Source organism: Ruditapes philippinarum, unplaced genomic scaffold (assembly GCF_026571515.1).
Source record: "Ruditapes philippinarum isolate M1 unplaced genomic scaffold, ASM2657151v2 ctg36_1_1_1_1, whole genome shotgun sequence".
NCBI classification, from domain to species: domain Eukaryota; kingdom Metazoa; phylum Mollusca; class Bivalvia; order Venerida; family Veneridae; genus Ruditapes; species Ruditapes philippinarum.
The window spans coordinates 35985-56651 of NW_026866845.1; the positions used below are offsets into that span (position 1 = coordinate 35985).

The 20667-nt window shown below is 33.4% G+C and overlaps 1 protein-coding gene across 1 annotated transcript; it reads left to right on the plus strand.

The window, feature by feature from the left end:
- The first annotated feature begins 12440 nt into the window (after positions 1-12440).
- Positions 12441-20170, plus strand: LOC132733960 (NAD-dependent protein deacetylase Sirt6-like). The gene is made up of 7 exons (XM_060720656.1): positions 12441-12589; positions 12882-13019; positions 15765-15996; positions 16327-16413; positions 17000-17340; positions 17597-17790; positions 18903-20170. The coding sequence occupies exons 2-7, from the start codon at positions 12912-12914 to the stop codon at positions 19093-19095; spliced, it is 1155 nt and encodes a 384-aa protein (XP_060576639.1). The 5' UTR covers positions 12441-12589; positions 12882-12911; the 3' UTR covers positions 19096-20170.
- The last annotated feature ends 497 nt before the right edge of the window (positions 20171-20667 follow it).

The window sequence follows — 20667 nt, forward strand, 5'->3', positions numbered from 1 at the left end:
TTCATTAGCAACATAACTAACATACATACGCTATGACTTTTTGAGTTTGATTCGAACCAATGACAGTTTAAACAAAGCAGAAGCATCTCCAAAGAGTGATGGTCAAATTTTCATAAAAGAAAGGCAGGCATGATTTCTATGCTCACAACAGCAGGCGTAAAGTGCCGTGTAGCAGCTGCAGAACGTTGTTCCGTGCTTCACTTCGATTTTGTTTTGTACTTTTTACACTATCCTTTATGTACAGACTCAGTCAAACTGACTGCAATCTTCATGTATTCTTGTTGATTTTAATGCTTCCGAATGATTACTTTTTCCAGTTTTTTATTTTAAAAATTATTTGTAATTGTCTTCTTTCGCCTTCATCCAGTTTAACCAAGTTAAACAACTGTTTTCATTGATTATCAAATGTGACAATAAAAGAGCAAACTCCTTAATGATCTCAACTGAGGAGTCAAGGTCACATTTTTTGGTCAAAGTCTAACATGGTCTGTTTCAGTGTATAATGCCAAGTCAGGCCCAAGCAAATAAAATGTAATTAATGAAACGCCCTTATCTGAAAAAGTTACGGACTGGACACGGAATATACGCTATAACAGACAATACCCTTTAATGAGTTTGTATTTGTCACATTTTGTTTGATTTTGTGATAACAACTAAACAAATTTATTTCTGTTGACACATAGACAGGAGTTATTCCATTTTATTTCTTTACTGGATTTTCTGTTGCATGTGCAAATCTAGCATTGGTCAATATTTTGCAATGAAAGTCAAGATTCATGCCTCAATCTTTTAAATAGCACACTTTTGTACTTCATGTAAAACTTCCTTAGTGGCTCTGTTACAAATTCTTGTTCTTCTTAGATACAAGAGTTCCACATTCCTACCACTCAAAAGAAAATAATGCTCCATTTTGTATAGCTTCTAATGAATATTTTAATGTCAAACATTTTCCTTTTTATTGCTACTATTTTTCTTATTTATTGACACGATGTTTTCCATGTTCGTGATAGATTAAAATCGAGTCAATTTACTTAGAGAACTTTTTGCTTCAGTTCTATCTAAAGCACTGATCGATTACTTAAAGGAATATAATAAAGGTGCTTTGGTACAACGTGTTTTCCCCAATAGTTGGGCTCTGACATCGGATAACTAATATTCGAACATGTGCTAGAAAGTTTCAAAACAACCAGTCTTATAGATTCCAGGATATTTGAGCTGAAAATATTAACGGTAAAGTTTTAACAATTTTTTCTCTCCATATTTGCGATGTGTCGCTTGAGTTACGAAATCAACTAAACAACCTTTTTGACAAATTTCAAGGATATTTTAGCTGAAATTGTAACGTATAGTGTTAATGAAATTTTCTCAATCGCAACCCTTCTCCCCTTTCCGTCAGTCTTCGGATAAGGAGCTCGGACACAATAGTATGAATACACAGAACGGATGCGATATTTCTAATCTACGCCAAGAAACTAAACATGTAAAAAAATAGTGATTTAATGCTGGGAGTTGTTGACAAGTTTTTTTTCCAATATATAATAGTGTAAGTCCACCTAAAATAAGCAAATTTTAGATATAAAAGTAAACAATACATTATTTATATACATATTATTATGTTTGTAGAAACCGAAAGTACAAAATTAATGCCAACCTGTTGACATTTAAGTCGGGTCTGTTAATGAATAAAAGCCGAGGATGTGCCGATTGGACTTTTCTTTTTGTGAATGGGTGAAAAATCCTGACCAGGTATCGTAACAACTGATTAAAAAAATTATTGACCACTTAAGTGTTAAGACAGACGACGGACATTCATTGATACTCAGCTTATATCTCAGTTGAGCTCATCATCATCGACAACAAAACATATTTAACAAAATCGCCTTTAAATGATAACACTAGTGGCGTCTATTGTATGACAATCAGGGCGTGTTTTTTTTCATTCAAGGTATAGATGAAGATGCATGTATGTGCATGTTCATTAAGTTTTTTTTCTTGCAAATCATTTTATCATTTGCTACTACCCCAATCATTCACATCTAGTACGCACGAGATACTGTGTCGTGGCCACGAGTTACTTAGTCGTGGCCACGAGATAATAAAGTGGTGCGCAAGAGATACTATGTCGTGGCCACGAATAAATTAGTCATGGGCACGAGATTATTAACGAAATAGATAACACTATTTATGTGAACTCTCCTAGTCAACTAAAAATGTGATATAGGACAAGACTGCCCCTACTTCACTTGTCTGTCAAAGTGCCATTTGTACAAGTTCTTGATTGGACAATGATCTTACATTTAGCGTCATTCTCACTTTGATTTCTGATTCATAGACTTCAAAATTATTTCGTGTCATCTACTGATCAGGTGCAATGATCTTTTGAGGTTATATAAACCATGGCTTATTCCATCTTAATCATTCATCAGACAATGATTTTACATGAAGTGTCATAATTACCTTGACCCTTGACCTCAAACATCCTTATAGGCTATCTACCGTCCATGTGCAATGTCCCTACTAAATAAAATAAACCAGGACTTATTCTCCTCAATTTATCGTATAAACAAGGTTAATAGACCATTGAACGTACATACTGACCAATTCTAACACAAAATCGTCCCCCAAAGGGCCATAACTTAGTCAATATTAATGTCTGATTTTTGTACCTTGGTAGATGACTTACTAATACATGTATAACCACAAAGACATGTATCACGCTTTAAGTCAATATCTTCACTAATGTCAAATATAAATGTTGCATGTAAAACTTTAAATAAAATTTTTAAAAGAAGTTTAAAAAAATTTGATTTTGGTAACAACTGATAATCAAACAGGTTACAAAGATGACATTTTTCTTTAAATTCCTTAGTACAGAAAAATTCCTACACAATCGATTTATAATTATTATAAATTCACAACCGAACTATAATTAGTATTGATTTGTATTAGAATAAAATTTAATGTGTATACACTAATCACAAGAAGACCATCCTGATTATGTTAAAAGAAATAATGTCGCGTTTCCTTATTGATATTTTCTTATATATTTTAATTGATCTTTGTTTTCTTACAAAACACTTTATATACCATTATTAGTGCCCAGTGTCGGCAACTGTGAAATCACTGATGGTCAGCGCAATTATTGTATATATGTTTCCCTATTGTCTTCAGTAGATTTGGAATAAATCATATTGTTTATTGCATATGGAATAGTAATTTAATTCTAAGTTGAAAAGTTCAGCTTATTCCAGTAATTTCCCATCTGGGATTTGTTTAGGGTACGATCAATTGCGAACGTGGCCTTGAAAATTATATTCTTATTGTATACAAATACTATACGAATAACGTACGTAAAATTGGCATGAACATATAAATAAATTCTCGTAGTGGGTTAACAATTATCAAATGATTTTTAACAAACTGCTGGAGATACCACATCATGGATTTCGATGTTTGGCCTTTCTTCCTACTGATTTTATCATAGTTTATATTCAACATTTTTGAACTCAAGAATAGTGTAATATTTTGACGGGTTTACGGGGGTTTGTATATTTCACGTTCTGAGCACTTATTTATCCGCTTAACAGTTCCCCGAGACTTAGATAGTCCCATTTGTTCCGACAGGCGGTGTTTGATTCTTTTTCTTGCATATTACATATCAATTATTTTCAGAACAGAAATTACGAAAAATGCTATTCTCATTACGAACCTTTTTCTTATACATGGTAGGATACCAAGTCATCGCGCACCTGCTAAATGCTCCCACTCGGACCATTTTTTTGCAGAAAATCCGTCGACTCGAAGGTAAAATACAATTTTATTATAAGATTTAGTAAGAATATCAAAAAATCATGTAGCGCACCAAAGTATAAAATAATTGATATGTAATATGCAAGAAAAAGAATCAAACACCACCTAGTAGTATCCTACCATTATTATAGTAGCGTATTAACTTACAACTTCATTCATAACGGTTAAGTGACGTATTCCTAAGAACGCAATTCATTCACAAAATGTGCGCGGCAATGACGTCATTTAAAACACGCGACTTGTCTTACATGGGGGTGGGGTGTAAGATTTCTAGCACCGGTGTAAAGTGTACATAATCTTGTCTGATATGCAAGAAAATTATACATGACCTTGCTTGGTTTTTTAACGCAGCGCAAGGTACCGAACAAAGGCATCATTTATATTTGACACTAGTGAAGATATTGACTTAAAACGTGATACATGTCTTTGTGGTTATACATGTATTAGTAAGTCATCTACCAAGGTACAAAAATCAGACATTAATATTGACTAAGTTATGGCCCTTTGGGGGACGATTTTGTGTTAGAATTGGCAGTATGTACGTTCAATGGTCTATTAACCTTGTTTATACGATAAATTGACGGAGAAATAAGTCCTGGTTTATTTATTTAGTAGGGACATTGCACATGGACGGTAGATAGCCTATAAGGATGTTTGAGGTCAAGGGTCAAGGTAATTAAGACACTTCATGTAAAATCCTTGTCTGATGAATGATTAAGATGGAATAAGCCATGGTTTATATAACCTCAAAAGATCATTGCACCTGATCAGTAGATGACACGAAATAATTTTGAAGTCTATGAATCAGAAATCAAAGTGAGAATGACGCTAAATGTAAGATCATTGTCCAATCAAGAACTTGTACAAATGGCACTTTGACAGACAGGTGAAGTAGGGGCAGTCTTGTCCTATATCACATTTTTAGTTGACTAGGAGAGTTCACATAAATAGTGTTATCTATTTCGTTAATAATCTCGTGCCCATGACTAATTTATTCGTGGCCACGACATAGTATCTCTTGCGCACCACTTTATTATCTCGTGGCCACGACTAAGTAACTCGTGGCCACGACATAGTATCTCGTGCGTACTAGATGTGAATGATTGGGGTAGTAGCAAATGATAAAATGATTTGCAAGAAAAAAAACTTAATTAACATGTACATACATGCATCTTCATCTATACCTTGAATGAAAAAAACACGCCCTGAAAGGAAAAATGGCTGTTAATTGTATATTTTAATCCCGTTTCATTGATTTTAAATTATAAAATTTGTCATACAATAGACGCCACTAGTGTTATCATTTAAAGGCGATTTTGTTAAATATGTTTTGTTGTCGATGATTATGAGCTCAACTGAGATATAAGCTGAGTATCAATGAATGTCCGTCGTCTGTCTTCACACATAAGTGGTCAATAATTTTTTTAATCAGTTGTTACGATACCTGGTCAGGATTTTTCACCCATTCACAAAAAGAAAAGTCCAATTGGCACATCCTCGGCTTTTATTCATTAACAGACTCGACTTAAATGTCAACAGGTTGGCATTAATTTTGTACTTTCGGTTTCTACAAACATAATAATATGTATATAAATAATGTATTGTTTACTTTTATATCTAAAATTTGCTTATTTTAGGTGGACTTACACTTGGATATTATATATTGGAAAAAAAAAACTTGTCAACAACTCCCAGCACTAAATCACTATTTTTTACATGTTTAGTTTCTTGGCGTAGATTAGAAATATCGCATCCGTTCTGTGTATTCATACTATTGTGTCCGAGCTCCTTATCCGAAGACTGACGGAAAGGGGAGATGGGTTGCGATTGAGAAAATTTCATTAACACTATACGTTACAATTTCAGCTAAAATATCCTTGAAATTTGTCAAAAAGGTTGTTTAGTTGATTTCTTAACTCAAGCGACACATCGCAAATATGGTGAGAAAAAATTGTTAAAACTTTACCGTTAATATTTTCAGCTCAAATATCCTGGAATCTATAAGACTGGTTGTTTTGAAACTTTCTAGCACATGTTCGAATATTAATTATCCGATGTCAGAGCCCAACTATTGGGGAAAACACGTTGTACCAAAGCACCTTTATATATTCCTTTAAGTAATCGATCAGTGCTTTAGATAGAACTGAAGCAAAAAGTTCTCTAAGTAAATTGACTCGATTTAATCTATCACGAACATGGAAAACATCGTGTCAATAAATAAGAAAATAGTAGCAATAAAAAAGAAAATGTTTGGCATTAAAATATTCATTAGAAGCTATACAAAATGGAGCATTATTTTCTTTTGAGTGGTAGGAATGTGGAACTCTTGTATCTAAGAAGAACAAGAATTTGTAACAGAGCCACTAAGGGAAGTTTTACATGAAGTACAAAAGTGTGCTATTTAAAAGATTGAGGCATGAATCTTGACTTTCATTGCAAAATATTGACCAATGCTAGATTTGCACATGCAACAGAAAATCCAGTAAAGAAATAAAATGGAATAACTCCTGTCTATGTGTCAACAGAAATAAATTTGTTTAGTTGTTATCACAAAATCAAACAAAATGTGACAAATACAAACTCATTAAAGGGTATTGTCTGTTATAGCGTATAGTCCGTGTCCAGTCCGTAACTTTTTCAGATAAGGGCGTTTCATTAATTACATTTTATTTGCTTGGGCCTGACTTGGCATTATACACTGAAACAGACCATGTTAGACTTTGACCAAAAAATGTGACCTTGACTCCTCAGTTGAGATCATTAAGGAGTTTGCTCTTTTATTGTCACATTTGATAATCAATGATAACAGTTGTTTAACTTGGTTAAACTAGATGAAGGCGAAAGAAGACAATTTCAAATTATTTTTAAAATAAAAAAACTGGAAAAAGTAATCATTCGGAAGCATTAAAATCAACAAGAATACATGAAGATTGCAGAGTCAGTTTGACTGAGTCTGTACATAAAGGATAGTGTAAAAAGTACAAAACAAAATCGAAGTGAAGCACGGAACAACGTTCTGCAGCTGCTACACGGCACTTTACGCCTTCTGTTGTGAGCATAGAAATCATGCCTGCCTTTCTTTTATGAAAATTTGACCATCACTCTTTGGAGATGCTTCTGCTTTGTTTAAACTGTCATTGGTTCGAATCAAACTCAAAAAGTCATAGCGTATGTATGTTAGTTATGTTGCTAATGAAAGGAATACGCATTCCAATATTTCATGCATTTACTGTGAAGATTGACGTTTTCCCTGTACAGTTCTAACCGATTCTCCACACGTGAAGAAACATGAAAATCCCTTTTTATTTCTTTCCATTTGTTTCATCTTATGACAAGTGCTATTTGTCAGCAGATCTTGCCGCATGTATCACAAATGGTACATTCGTGTTTTGTGGCATTTTCATATGGCAATTAGTTATAGTATTCAACGAAAACAACATTACTTAAAAAATAAGATAAAATCTTCGTCTCGTGAGGTCAAGGCATAAGAAAGGTCACGTGATTATGGTATAATTTACGCAAACCCAGAAATCGTCCATGCAGCAATGGTATATCTATTACCTATACATGTTTTTTGTTTTGACCGCGTATTGTCAGTAGAATGCAGCTAAGCGTAAAATTTTAATTTTTCATGTGAACCCCTTGCATGCTGAACGATGTCAGACAGTGATGTAAGGCACTGTACCTGTGTTCAGTAACAATTTAGTGTTATTCACACCTAAAATTGAGAGCTTTTACAATGCAACGTTTATCAGAAGCAGAGAGAAATCAAGCAGTAGGAATGCTACTGGGAGGGACATCTGTTGTTGACAAGAGTAGAACGTTTAACTGCAGTCGCAACACAGTTCTTGAAATTGTACTTACACGAGATCTTCACGATCGTCCAAGGCCAGGAAGGTCAAGGGCAACTACCCAAAGGGACGACCGTGCAATTGTTTTAACTCACTTGCGTGACATGTTCAGACCGACGACCTTGACCGCGCCCGCGTTTAACGTAACTGCACAAACCATTCGCAATCGGTTGTGCACACAACAACGCCCGATTAGAGCGCGATGCCCATATACAAGCGGTATTCTTACTTTACGCCATCGTCAGGCCCGTATTAGGTTGGCACATGCGCACCGTCACTGGCGGCGACGTGACTGGAATACTGTCCTGTTTGCAGACGAGTCTCGTTAAAATCTCAGTCATGCCGACGGCTGTGTAAGAAATTACCATCGAAAGGGTGAAAGCGTGTTATATGTCTCTGACAGCATGATCGTTAAGGTGTAGGAAGTGTCATGGTACTGGGCGGGATAATGGGTGGACAAAAGACCCGGCTTATTGTTATACACGGCAACTTAAACGCCCAGAAGTCTTGGATGCCGAGGCTATTCCGTTATGCAAAGAAACGATCCAGTTGTGTTTCAACAAAACAACATCCGTCCTCACACGGCGAGGATAACTCGCGCTCGCTTAGCTGCAGCCAACATCAATACCATGCAATGGCCAGCAATGTCTCCAGATATTAATCCGATAGAGCATATCTGGGATGTGCTTGGAGAAATGTCCGACGACATCATGCCCCACAGAATATCCTCCTGACAAATGCATTGATAGCGGAATGGAACAATCTTCCAAATAACCTTATTCAACGTTTCGTCAATTCTATTGACGCACTACTTAGAGCCACAACCGATATTGAATTAAAGGGGAAAATCGCATGCATTTTAAATGTTAATGAAATGATTAAAACCTATCTTCACGTAGTCAAAATGTTATAGCCACAAAATTGATAAATTGAATTTGACCCTTTCCTTAGAACTAGCGTGATTTAACAATTTTAAACATAATTAATAAACAACAAAATGCATATCAATGTTGTGCATGCATCTCTCTTTCATGCCCAACATTGTTTTTACATTTCCGTCATCGATTTCCTGAAAATAATAATAAAATATACACTGTCATGTTTCTATTTTTGCTGAGTGTATGGACTTGAATATAAAGATTTATTTAAATAATAATATATTTTATCTTAACACAGCAATGTGCTTTCAAAAACTGTATATATTTAGGTCCGAGTGGGAGCATCTCTGAAATCGAGTCCAAGTGGGAGCATTTTCCATTTTTATAAAAAACACTTTAAAAACCGACTTTTGAATAGAAACATTTGAAACCAATCTAGAAAAATGTGTAAACATGACTCGGTTTATGTTCCGGTACGTGGAAAAATAATTTTCAAGAAGGTTTTTAAGAAACTTGCACTTTCCAGTAACGTCCATGAACAGGCTCAATCAAACCGAGCCTGCAACATTTTCAATTTTGCCGCTTTGGGCTTTCTTAAGGGATTCCTTTTTCTCTATTTCAACCTTATTTCTTATATGTTTCGGAGAAGTCCAAGTTGGAGCATTCAGAGCAAAACACTTATCCCGTTTTCAGGCCTTAACCAGGCAATTAATCTATAAACTTTTACAATTATCTGAAGTACTATAGCCATTCTTTGGTGCGCTACATGATTTTTTGTTATTCTTACGTTTTCTTATTATACAATTGTATTTTTACCATCGAGTCGACGGATTTTCTGCAAAAAAAATGTCCGGGTGGGAGCATTCAGCAGGTGCGCTATGACATAGTATCCTACCATTGTATCTGCTGCTAAAGATACTGTTTGAATTGTAAAATAGAAGTGTTTGTTTTGAAATAAATTTGGTACTAATAGTCTTAAAAGTGAATGTTGCATGCACGAAATCATTGCTTAACAGAAAAACTCCTACTTAAAATAGTAGAATAATATTTTTTCCGGAACATTTTATTCTGTTTACGTAATATATTCATGTGTGTTAAATTAACAGAGACTAATAATATCTGTCATATGTAAGTGTGTTAAATTAACAGAGACTAATAATATCTGTCATATGTAACACAATTACAATGTATAGGGAAAAATCATTAAATTGAAAGCTCAGTCTTATATCAATGCTATCGAGAAAGAATTAATTACTAATCTTTAAATTTTGTTCACAGCTTCATTTCATTTGAACTCTGAAGGACATATTCATGCACTAGTAAATTAGCACGTGCGCCAGGAATTCAAACTTATGTCTTTAAAAGTAAGAATTTTAAAGTAAGTGGATTTTATAATTGTTAATTTTGTGTTCGATGATGTATGTGATGTTTCAAGAAACATGCTTTAACCCATTACTTCATATACACGCCTTTTAACGCCTCTTTCACCCCCCCTCTTTTTGTTGTCTCCAATGATGAAAAAAATGCCTTATTTAGGCCCCCAACACTTGCTTTTTTTTTGAGAAATGTTGTTAAAAAAAGTGACCTCTTTTTCGGCGCGGCCCCCCAACCAAAAGATACATCAGGGGGTTGCCAGAAGGGGGGGTGTGCCCCTTTCTGTTTGGGGGGTTTGAAGGGGGCGGAGTCCCCCTCATCGCCAAGAAAATTTTGGACTTGTGAGAGGCTGTAAATGACCCCAGATTGATCATAAGGTAACGTGTAACCCACGCTGAAAAGCATTTGACTCTATCTCAATCCATTGGGAAGTTGCAGCACTTTGAAATCAATTTTGATGGGAACAAATCAACGCAAAATAGTGATTTTTGGCAATTTTGAGATTTCCCCTCGTTGCCATGGTAACAGAAAATTTAAGCCTGATCATGTTGTTGCAAGGGCAATGGTCCAGTCAACATTTGTGCCAAGTTTGATTTAGTATTGAAGCAGTTTTTATAGTATTATAGCAATTTGAACTTGTAACGGGAGACTTTTCAATGAAAACAGCCATTTTTCACAAAATGCTCATGAAGTTAAATGGGTTAAAGAGCAACTGTCCATAAAAGAAATTTCACGGAATTATGGGAAAGCCTTCGAACTCAACAAGTTAAAAAGAAAACTGTTTACTTTTTTTAATAATTTAAAAGTTCTGAGAAAAACTAAAAAAATACAATAAGCGTGTTTGTGAAACTCGCAGACATTACTTCAGTGGTAACTTGTTAACTAAATGCCATCTTGTTCCAGACAGTCCATGAATATTCATAAGTTACAAGAGTAGCTAAAACATTTGAGCCGCGTGACGACAAAACCAACATAGTGCGTTTGCGACCAGCATGGATCCAGTTCGGCCTGCGCATCCGCGCAATCTGATCAGGATCAATGCTGTTCGCTTACAGACCCTATAACAAGTAAAGAAACTGATAGCAACAGCATGGATCCTGATCAGACTGCGCGGATGCGCAGGCTGGTCTGGATCCATGCTGGTCGCAAACCCATTATGTTGGTTTTGTCGTGACGCGGCTCATTGTGAGATTGATAATATGAAGTGAGAACAATTGATTCTGTCAACATGCACTCGCGGGAAAACGTTTAATTTAGGAGAAGTATTTCAAAAGATGGCATTACATTTAAATAACGATCTCTAACAAATGTACATCGCAGACAGTGTCCAATCAGCAGTATGCTTTGCTTGATTGTTCTTGATAGCTTTAAGATATTTCAGGCATTTTTTTTAAAAATAGACAATATCTATATGTCGTTACTTTTAGGTAATTGATAAAACAATCATTTAAGTAGAACAACAAATCAGTCTTTTAAATCTTATCAAGAAATAAGATGTGATGTGAAACACGCGAAACAGTATATAAAGGACACTTAAAACAGTTACTATTTTTAATTATGACCCTTCAAAGTCATTTTCACCAACGGGTAAACGATAATATTTTTGAAAATTATTGTAGAGCAGATCTTTAAAAAGAAAATATTTAAACTGTTTGTTCATTTAATATTGTTGTCATTTAATGTCTGGTCAAAGATGATATTTCAATAAAATGAATATGTTTAAAATCAAAGTGCTCTATTTTGTATAGCTTGCAATGGATGTTTCTCTCTCAAGTATTGTATATCTTGCACTGGTTTGTTATAGATTTCATCGAGTTAATTCACTATACCAATTATTTGCCTCAGTTCCACCCAAAACCTTGATCGATAACTTGTATTCTAAGATTTAACTGATTTCTGCCTTTATAAACAATTTCTCTCTAGAGTTTTAATTTATTTTTTAAATGTATGCTGTTAATGAAATAAAATATTGTTTGTACTAAGACCAATAAGAGCAACTTGCACACATTTAGTTGGATGATGAATTCGGGGTCGGGCAGCGATATTTGTTTCAAATTTTATCTCCGTTATTTGAAATCGAAAATTATTAATTTTAAATGCTTCTTTTATAAAAAAAGATAAATAAACAAAAAAAAATAAACAAAAACAAAAAAACATTCACTCGGCCCTGACAATAGTTTTATCACTTGCTCTGTCAATAAGTCGGCATTTGGATAAATAATGCATAAATATTTACTCACCAAAAATGATTTTCAAATATTTAAAGTTGTTTACATTTCAACCATTTATGCTGAAATCGTTTTCTTTTGTCACTTAAAATAGCTTTAAATCTATGTATTTGTTGATATTAATATAACACTGTCCGCGTTACGCGTCTCCGATTTATTTGACGTATTTAGATCTATTTATAAACATTGTGTACCTTGGATACACCGACCTGTGACAAAACATTATACTTCGTGTATTTCCGCTATTGATGTTTAGACATTGTCGGTTGAATTCGTCTTATTTCGGTGTTCATCGATTACAGATAGGGGTATTTTTATTAATCACAAATATTGCAATATAATCTATATTTAACCATGACTTTAATGTTATAGTACAGTCACACATATATATAGTGGGTAGAAATTATTGTGAGGCTTAGTATAAACAACTATACGGCTGTTAAAAAAGGTAAGTGTTGCTTTATAAGTTTTATTCTTTTTTGATAGGAAAGTATCGGCTTCACTAACTAATATTCCACAGGTCTTCGTAGGTTTTCATAGGATTACGTATACAGTCAGCTATTTTCTTTAACAAATACTAGTATACGAGGTATGGACTGTGAAATGATTTAAATATATGATAAGACAGTAACACATATGTTGTATTTTAATAATTTAACTTTGTATGTACATTTTGACTTTAAGTTAATACAATAATAAGTCTTTTCAGTTCAATAAGTTAGCTTTTTGTTCTTTAACAGATAAATTGATAAAAACTCAATTCGAGAAATATGACATCGTGTTCACTAAAGTCATGTAAAGGTTCTGTGACTGCAGAGACCGGTAGGGTAGAGGTGCGAGCATTTAAAGTCACAGATTCAGAAAGAAAAGGTTTAAAGGTAAAAAACATCTAGCTTATCGCTATATATTTATATGTATATTCACCCTGGTGAATACCTTACCGTTCTGTTTGTTATTTGATGAAATCTTCAATAACAATTATGTTTTAAAACTATTGATACCTAAAATGTAACTATTGTTTGTATAACATTTTTATTTAGAATAAAATGAGAAGCATCACGACAAAACTAACATAATGGTTTTGCGAACAGCATGGATCCAGATCAGCCTGCGCATCTGCGCACTCTGATCAGGATCCATGCTGTTCGCTTACCAACCCTATAACAAGTAGAGAAACTGATCAATAGCGAACAGCATAGATCCTGATCAGACTGCGCGGATGCGCAGGCTGGTCTGGATTCATGCTGGTCGCAAACCCATTGTGTTGGTTTTGTCGTGACGCGGCTCAAATATATAACAGTTGTTTAATAATTAATTTCATCTTTCATTGCTAATTGCGAAACGGAAAATACATATCAATTAAATATTAAATACATATGATGAAAGTAAATATAACTACGTATTAGAGCTACTAGATGAATATGCATAAAATCTGTCTTGCATTTAAGCTGATCAGGTATGAATCATTATTTTATATAGGGAGACGCCTTCTTTGTATATACGCCAATATGTGTACGTAAATAGTCACGATGAATAAGATTTTCACCGTACTTGTTGTATACATATGTGATGTCATGGTCTATCTGGTAGCAATTGCACAATTACAGGGATAAAAAGAAATAATATGAAACAAAACAAAGATATAATACATAAATATACCGTGATATATTATGCGGTAATACATCAAGAAATATGCGAAAATACAGAAAAATAATACAAAAATTATGCGATAATGCAAAAAGAAATATGAGATAGTACAAACAGATAACACATAAAGATATTTTATACAATAATACATTTTTTAGGTATACAGTATAAGATAATCTTTTGAATATGCACCGCCTCCGTGGTCGAGGGCTTAGAGTCGATAACTTCTAAGCCAGGTACCTTTTTGGCGTGGGTTCGATCCCCGGGAGATGTTTTGGTAGTTTAGCACGGAGGAAGGTAGTCTTGTACTGGTGTAACTCTCCAGGAACGATGGTTAGGAAACTACCCGCCTATATGACTGAAATATTGTTGGAAAAAGACGTAAAACAAACAAACAATTTGAATATACCTATGTAATCTATCGTATAAATGAATCATTTCATGGACATTAAATCAGCATGCCTCCAGATTCATGTTTATTTTCACAATTTGCTTTTAAATGTTCCAAAAAAATACCGTCAAGTTAAAAAAGAAAGTTATTTACACATTGCAATCAACAAAAATTAACAAAAATAGGTATGTAAAAATAGCCCATAGGCCTACTGCGTGACTATGTGAATATGGTGATACAGCAAAATCAGTCATTAATTGCATAATACAATGTAACATGTAAATTATTTCTCAATTGAAAATATGTTTTCTTTTCTTAAAATCTTGATATATTTTTCTCAAGATTGACTTTTTTGAAAAATTTTGGCTTTCTCAAGTTGTGCAGCTTTAACACATAATTATTGTGAAATATTTATTTCCCGATTATGTTAACAATGGAAAATGTAACAAGGAATTTATATCTAAGTACATGAGTAAAAAGAAAAGGAAAACAAATAATTAAATAACGGAAATGAAACAAATTACAAATTTTCAACATAACTTGAAAATGTGGGATTTATTTTATCTACACAAAGTTTTATTATTGCTATAGATTATGAATATATTAAAATAAAGACTCCATGATTGTTTCTATAAATTAGTAAACCGATCAGTATAATTATGTTTACTTGATTAAACGGTCTCTTTATAAAGCTTTTTGCTTTCGCTTCACCTGAATTCAACTCTTCTGACATTATATATTGATTTTTAAATGTTATATTACTTATCAATGTAAAATAATACACGAGTTTTCTTAACCGTTTACATTATGTTTTTCTTTCTTTCTATTTTTCTTTCTTCCTTTCTTTTCTTCTTGTTACTTTTTTATGCTGAAGGAGGGAGAGTATATAGACAGTGTAGGGTAATGCAGACTTAAAAATTACCCCCCTTTACAGTAAAACATGTGCAAACGTCCATTACCGTATAAATTATAAATCAATACATGATTAAACATACAGCACATTTTCCATGAATAACATCATGTTAAAAAGCAAACGACTCTGTGGCCGAGTGGTGTCAAGGTTGTGGGCTCAAAGCACTTGCCTCTATTCGCTATGGGTTCAATTACCACAAAGGACTTGGATTCTTTCAAGTGAGGAAGCTATTCAGTTAGATTACGGAAAGTCGATGGTTCTACTCAGGTGCCAGTTCCTGCCTGAAATAATGCACGGAGTGGCACCCGAGGTCTTCCATCAATACAGCTGGAAAGTCGCCATATGACCTTGTTATTGTTAGTGGTGCGACGTAAAACCCAACCAAAAGATCTTAATTAGCATAATAGGCCACACTGTTTTTCAAGGCATGCATCACAAATCATATTGCTTACCATAGTGTAAAATCTGTCAACAGATCAGTCCAGTAAATCAGTTCTACCGTTGATTTCTAAAATTATTTCTTCCTTGATAAATCCACAAACACTTATAGCTCTAAATTCATTATTGATCTTTTTAAACTGATGTTTTCAACAAAATTAGATATAAAGCGTTATTCTGCTAGATAAATATATAAGAATAGTTTTGATATAATACATGTATTCTTGTAATTAGGCTGACTGGGATGGGAATGGTGATGCAGTATTTCATCAACAATGTTGGCGTGATCTTGTTACGGCTTCCAAAACATCTTCGCCTGATAAAAGCCTTAGTGAACTCGAGGTGAAGTTAGTGAAAGAAGCAAAGAAGACGGCTGAATATCATGATTCTGATTCTTTTATAGCAAAGGAAGCGGATCGCATTGTTACAATGCTGAAGAAAGCAAAATACCCTATATTCTTTACAGGTACTGAAAAGTGCAATACATTATATAATTATACTTTTTAATATTGATTTCCACCATACTTCTTCTTAATTACATAGAAATTATCTCAAATTATCTTGTACATTGCAAGAGGATTTGTGTCTTTAATGTAAATTTTGCTTTTATCATTTAATGCATTTGATAAGTCTTCTAATTGAGAATATTTCCCTATATATCTGACTTAAACTGAAGGACTTATCTTAAGTCTAATTATCTGATATTTTATCATCTTATATAATTGCGTGGAGTCATGATGATTTCTGTTAAAGTATAAAGGAACATCGGCTAACATGACATTTGTATGTTTGACAGGCGCAGGAATATCAACAGCTGCAGGCATAGGAGATTTCCGCGGGAAAGATGGTAAATGGACTGAAAGAGACAAAGCCAAAGAACACGGTATGTACGCGAAATGAATGAAATCAGATCCCCGTAAACGGTTGAGCTTTAGGGTCAGCACCACTTAAAATCCAAGCATACATGTATATCTAACATATTGAATTTACGTTATTGAATATTTTGTTTAAATGATAATGATAAATGTAAAAACTTTATTTAGTTTCATACGGAAAAAATACATGGAAAGTAGTGAGTTTCTTATCTACAAATGAAACCATAGTTACAAAAAATGCGTTTGCTATTAATATAATATTAAGAATTACTCGGGCATCATATCAAAACACATTAAGCAAAATTCAATAATAAAAAAATTAGTTTTGAGGGTTTTTTTGTAAGGATAATTATTTGTTACGAAACATCGATAAAGGTATTAAATGGCCATTATGTCTCGGAATTGTTATCATTTCTATTTCTCAAAAACTTTTTGAACCCGCTACATTTTCAGTTGTAAACACATCTTACACCAACTTTATCTATTATTTAAACATGATTAAACATATTGTTTTACATATCTAAAGTAAGAGTAAAACAATATGGATTTCTAAGGCATAATGTGCCTAAATTATATTTGATGTTACAAATTCAGGTGCTAAAGGGGGTAAAGTAAAGACAGGTCGGAAAGGAATAATGGAGTTACGACCCACATATACACACGAGGCCATTGTTAAACTGTTAGAAATGGGACTTTTTAAGTACGTTATAAGTCAAAACACTGACGGAATACATCGTCTGTCTGGTGTTCCTCCGGAAAAGATTTCTGAGCTCCATGGTAATGCTTTCATACAAAAATGTGAAAAATGTGAAAAGCGTTTTGATGTAAATAGAAGTCACAGAGCGCTTACCATGGGTGAGGTCATGAAAGTTCCACCAAAGAAATGTGAGCGATGTCATATCAGTCATAGAACTGGGATGATATGTCAAGACAAGGTTTGTACTGGTTTTATTTAAATATTGAAAGTGATGACACATCACTATGATGTCATAAACATGTATTATAGCGTTTTTACTCCTCATATTTTGAAAATGCAACCGATTGCGAATGCTAACTCATGCTTTAATACGATTCCAAATGTTTCATATTTCGTTATTTTTTGACACAATCATACTTTTTAGCAATCAAGTATGACACGCTTAAGAAAAAAAAAGTTATTTACCGGAATATATCATTAATTTCCCGTTTTAGTCATGTGGTGGTTATATGATGAACACAATCATTAACTTTGGGGATTACCTGGAGAGTCCGATATTAAAGAGCGCAGAGGAAAATGCAAAGAAGGCGGATATAGTGTTCTGTCTGGGATCAACATTGATGGTAACACCTGCTAGTAGCCTTGTAGAGATGGGGAGGAAGCCTATACGCCTGGTGATATGTAATAGGTGAGCGCTGTACTTTTCTGAACTTGGTAGTTATGTTTTATTATGAAATTAACCTATAGTAATAGAAAATTGCAGGAAATATTATCGTCCTGTCAGCTAGCTTATTGTCGTCTGTTGCACTGAAATAAGAAACACATGCAAAATGCAAATTTTCTTGAAGCGAAATCATCAAGATCATTCAAGTATGAAGCAAAACGAACTGGGAATATTTAGATGTTTTCCCGAATAGGAACTTTGTAAATTTGCAAAAGCCGAAGGTAATGAGCCATTAAATTGTATACAGATTTTGCCATTCCATACATAGAGTGATATTTTAAGAAATGATCCATCAATACCCCGCTATATACGTTTCTGGGTATAATGCTGTTCAATGTTTTTTTTTAAATTAAAACAGTCTTAAATTTTTCTTGTTGTGAAGATAAGGCCATGATTGTCCTCAGTGAATCCTTACCAAGCGAGACCAGTTCTAGAGCTAACTTAAACCGTTTCAATGAAGAATTTTCTTTGTAGTCAAAGACTTTAGACTTCAATAAAATTCATTCTCCTCAGAAGAGTGAAAAAATACAATGAAATGCACGGCTTTAATCTGCAATATGTTATTTTTAAAAAAAGATATTGAAGAAGACAAAGCGTAGGAATTTTATGTCTGGACGTTTTCTTTGAAACGCAGTTGTGTTTAAGTTTTGGTCTCAAAACTGGTTTTAGAATTATGACTTGCTATTAAATGCAACCAAGATGTTTTTTTTGTAATGTTCACTTCCATATTAATTTACTTTTGAATATTTAAAAAAAACTGCAAAAATGCTTTTCGTCAATTAAGATAACAATTTTGGAGATACACTTATAGATCTAATGAATTGCTCATTTGTTTAGTCTAGAAAATCAATCCTGGTGCTTTATGACAGAAATAAATCTAGATATCTTTTTAAAATCATACAAAGGTCCTGAATTTAATTTTTAAAGTATTTTTTCCTGTTTTATAAAGATTCATGGTAATGGCTTTTCTTTTAAAGAAATATCAATTTGTTCATGTAATTTTCATTTACATTGACTTAGATGTGTTGTCATAAACAAAGAGTAAATAAATATATTCACAATTTAATACATTTTAGACAAGGAACGCAATATGAAGAATACTGCAATCACCCGGATGAAAACGGTGATCCATGCGGAAGTAGAATACACGGTGACATCGATAAACTTATGAAAGCGGTGATGCGTAAAGTTCTCACAGAAGATGAGTTGAAAAAGTGGGAAGCTGCAAGAGATACCCGGATGTTAGAATATGATCAAAAGAGACAGTAAATAACTAATTACGGCTAGAATTTTGTCTTGTAATACACATTTTTCCAACTGAAATGAAATTAAGAACATTTTTTACTCAAATCAAAAGAATACCAAAATGAACCAGGAAATTTTACAAAATTACAACCACAGGTAATATAATGATAACAGGAATTGTTATGCTTTGTGTAACATGTAAATAACAAAAGTCTTTGTGTATAGCGCCATAATTCTTACATGGTTCTAGCAGTATATACCTGACAGCAGTGTAATAGAGCAATTAAATGTTCACAGCTATTTTCATCATTTTTTTAATTGCAATATAAGTGTTTTGTAGTACATTTCTTTCATCGGAGATAAACGTGTGCAATATAGTAACATATGCTACTAATGATTTTTATTTCATCTAATGTCAGGTGTACTTAAAACGTGCAGTTATTTCTCTTGATCTTTCTTTGTGATAAAATTCTATATATCTCTATATAGCACTATATAACTTCAATTGTGGTACATTTTTTAGAAGTTTGTTCTCGGGTAAGGTTGTAAAGGTAATTGCTGCACATCATGGTGAAGTTCTTAATCATGAGCTTGAACTATTTTAGTTCCAAGTGCAATATGCAGAATCTGATAGCGGACTTGTTTATCATTTATTGCAAACCTTCATGACTGTATACAGGTTTATAGATTTTTCAATCAGATTTAAAATGAAAGAGCTTATGACGCGATCTTATTAAGGTACAAGTTTAATGTTTTAAAGGTAGGAGAATGATTTATTATCCTAAAAACGGTACAAATGATATGTTAGAACAGAAAGGGTAGATTTTATCATGTCACTACATAAAGTGAACAGCAAGGATTATTCTGGAGATGCCGGCTATGTTTTCTAGTTATGAATATGTTAAAAGTATTCGATAAAATGTTCTTTTTCTAACAACTGAACTGTAAATATTTAAAGAATTATACAATTGTGATTTTAATATGATTAACTGCGATATACATGTACACATTTTCTTGTTTTGATCTGGTTTTTTTTTGTTATTTCGCTAGTTTTCGCAATATAATCATTATGTTCACTTATTAAACTTGCTTTAACTAGTTTTCTGTTCTTTTTGTTTCTTTGTTATTTTGTCCTTAAGGAAATGACATCTAATTTACGTTGATGGAACGACGATGATGATGATTAATCTAAGGATTGCTGGCTGCGTGGATTTCATGAGCTAGAAACATTACACTCATTGCTAATACTGGTTGGTTCCATGAATGGATTCGAGAGTGTTTCAAGAGGCTTAAAGCTTCCAACACAGTCCAACTAAAATCGTATATACTAACTCAACAAACTTATTGAGAAATATGTTCGCAAGTTTTGGTTCTTTGTTTCTAAGGTTCTACATTTTTCCAGGAAAGACACACATTTTGATATTAAATATATTTCAACAACACTTATTTTAATACCCTGTTCATCTGGAAATATTACAGTGAATTGTGAAAATATTTTTGTTACTGCAAATTTTGTGAGGTATAAGTATGTGCTAAGGCCATGTATATTAGGATTTTTTTTTATTTATATTTAAACAATAAGTATTACTTTAACAC

Bases quoted from the DNA above. Each gene is read 5' to 3' on its own strand.
- LOC132733960 (XM_060720656.1), top strand. From the start codon at position 12,912: ATGACATCGTGTTCACTAAAGTCATGTAAAGGTTCTGTGACTGCAGAG. The intron at 16,414-16,999 runs GTATGTACGCGA...TTACAAATTCAG, and splicing joins AGACAAAGCCAAAGAACACG to GTGCTAAAGGGGGTAAAGTA. The intron at 17,341-17,596 runs GTTTGTACTGGT...TTCCCGTTTTAG, and splicing joins GGATGATATGTCAAGACAAG to TCATGTGGTGGTTATATGAT.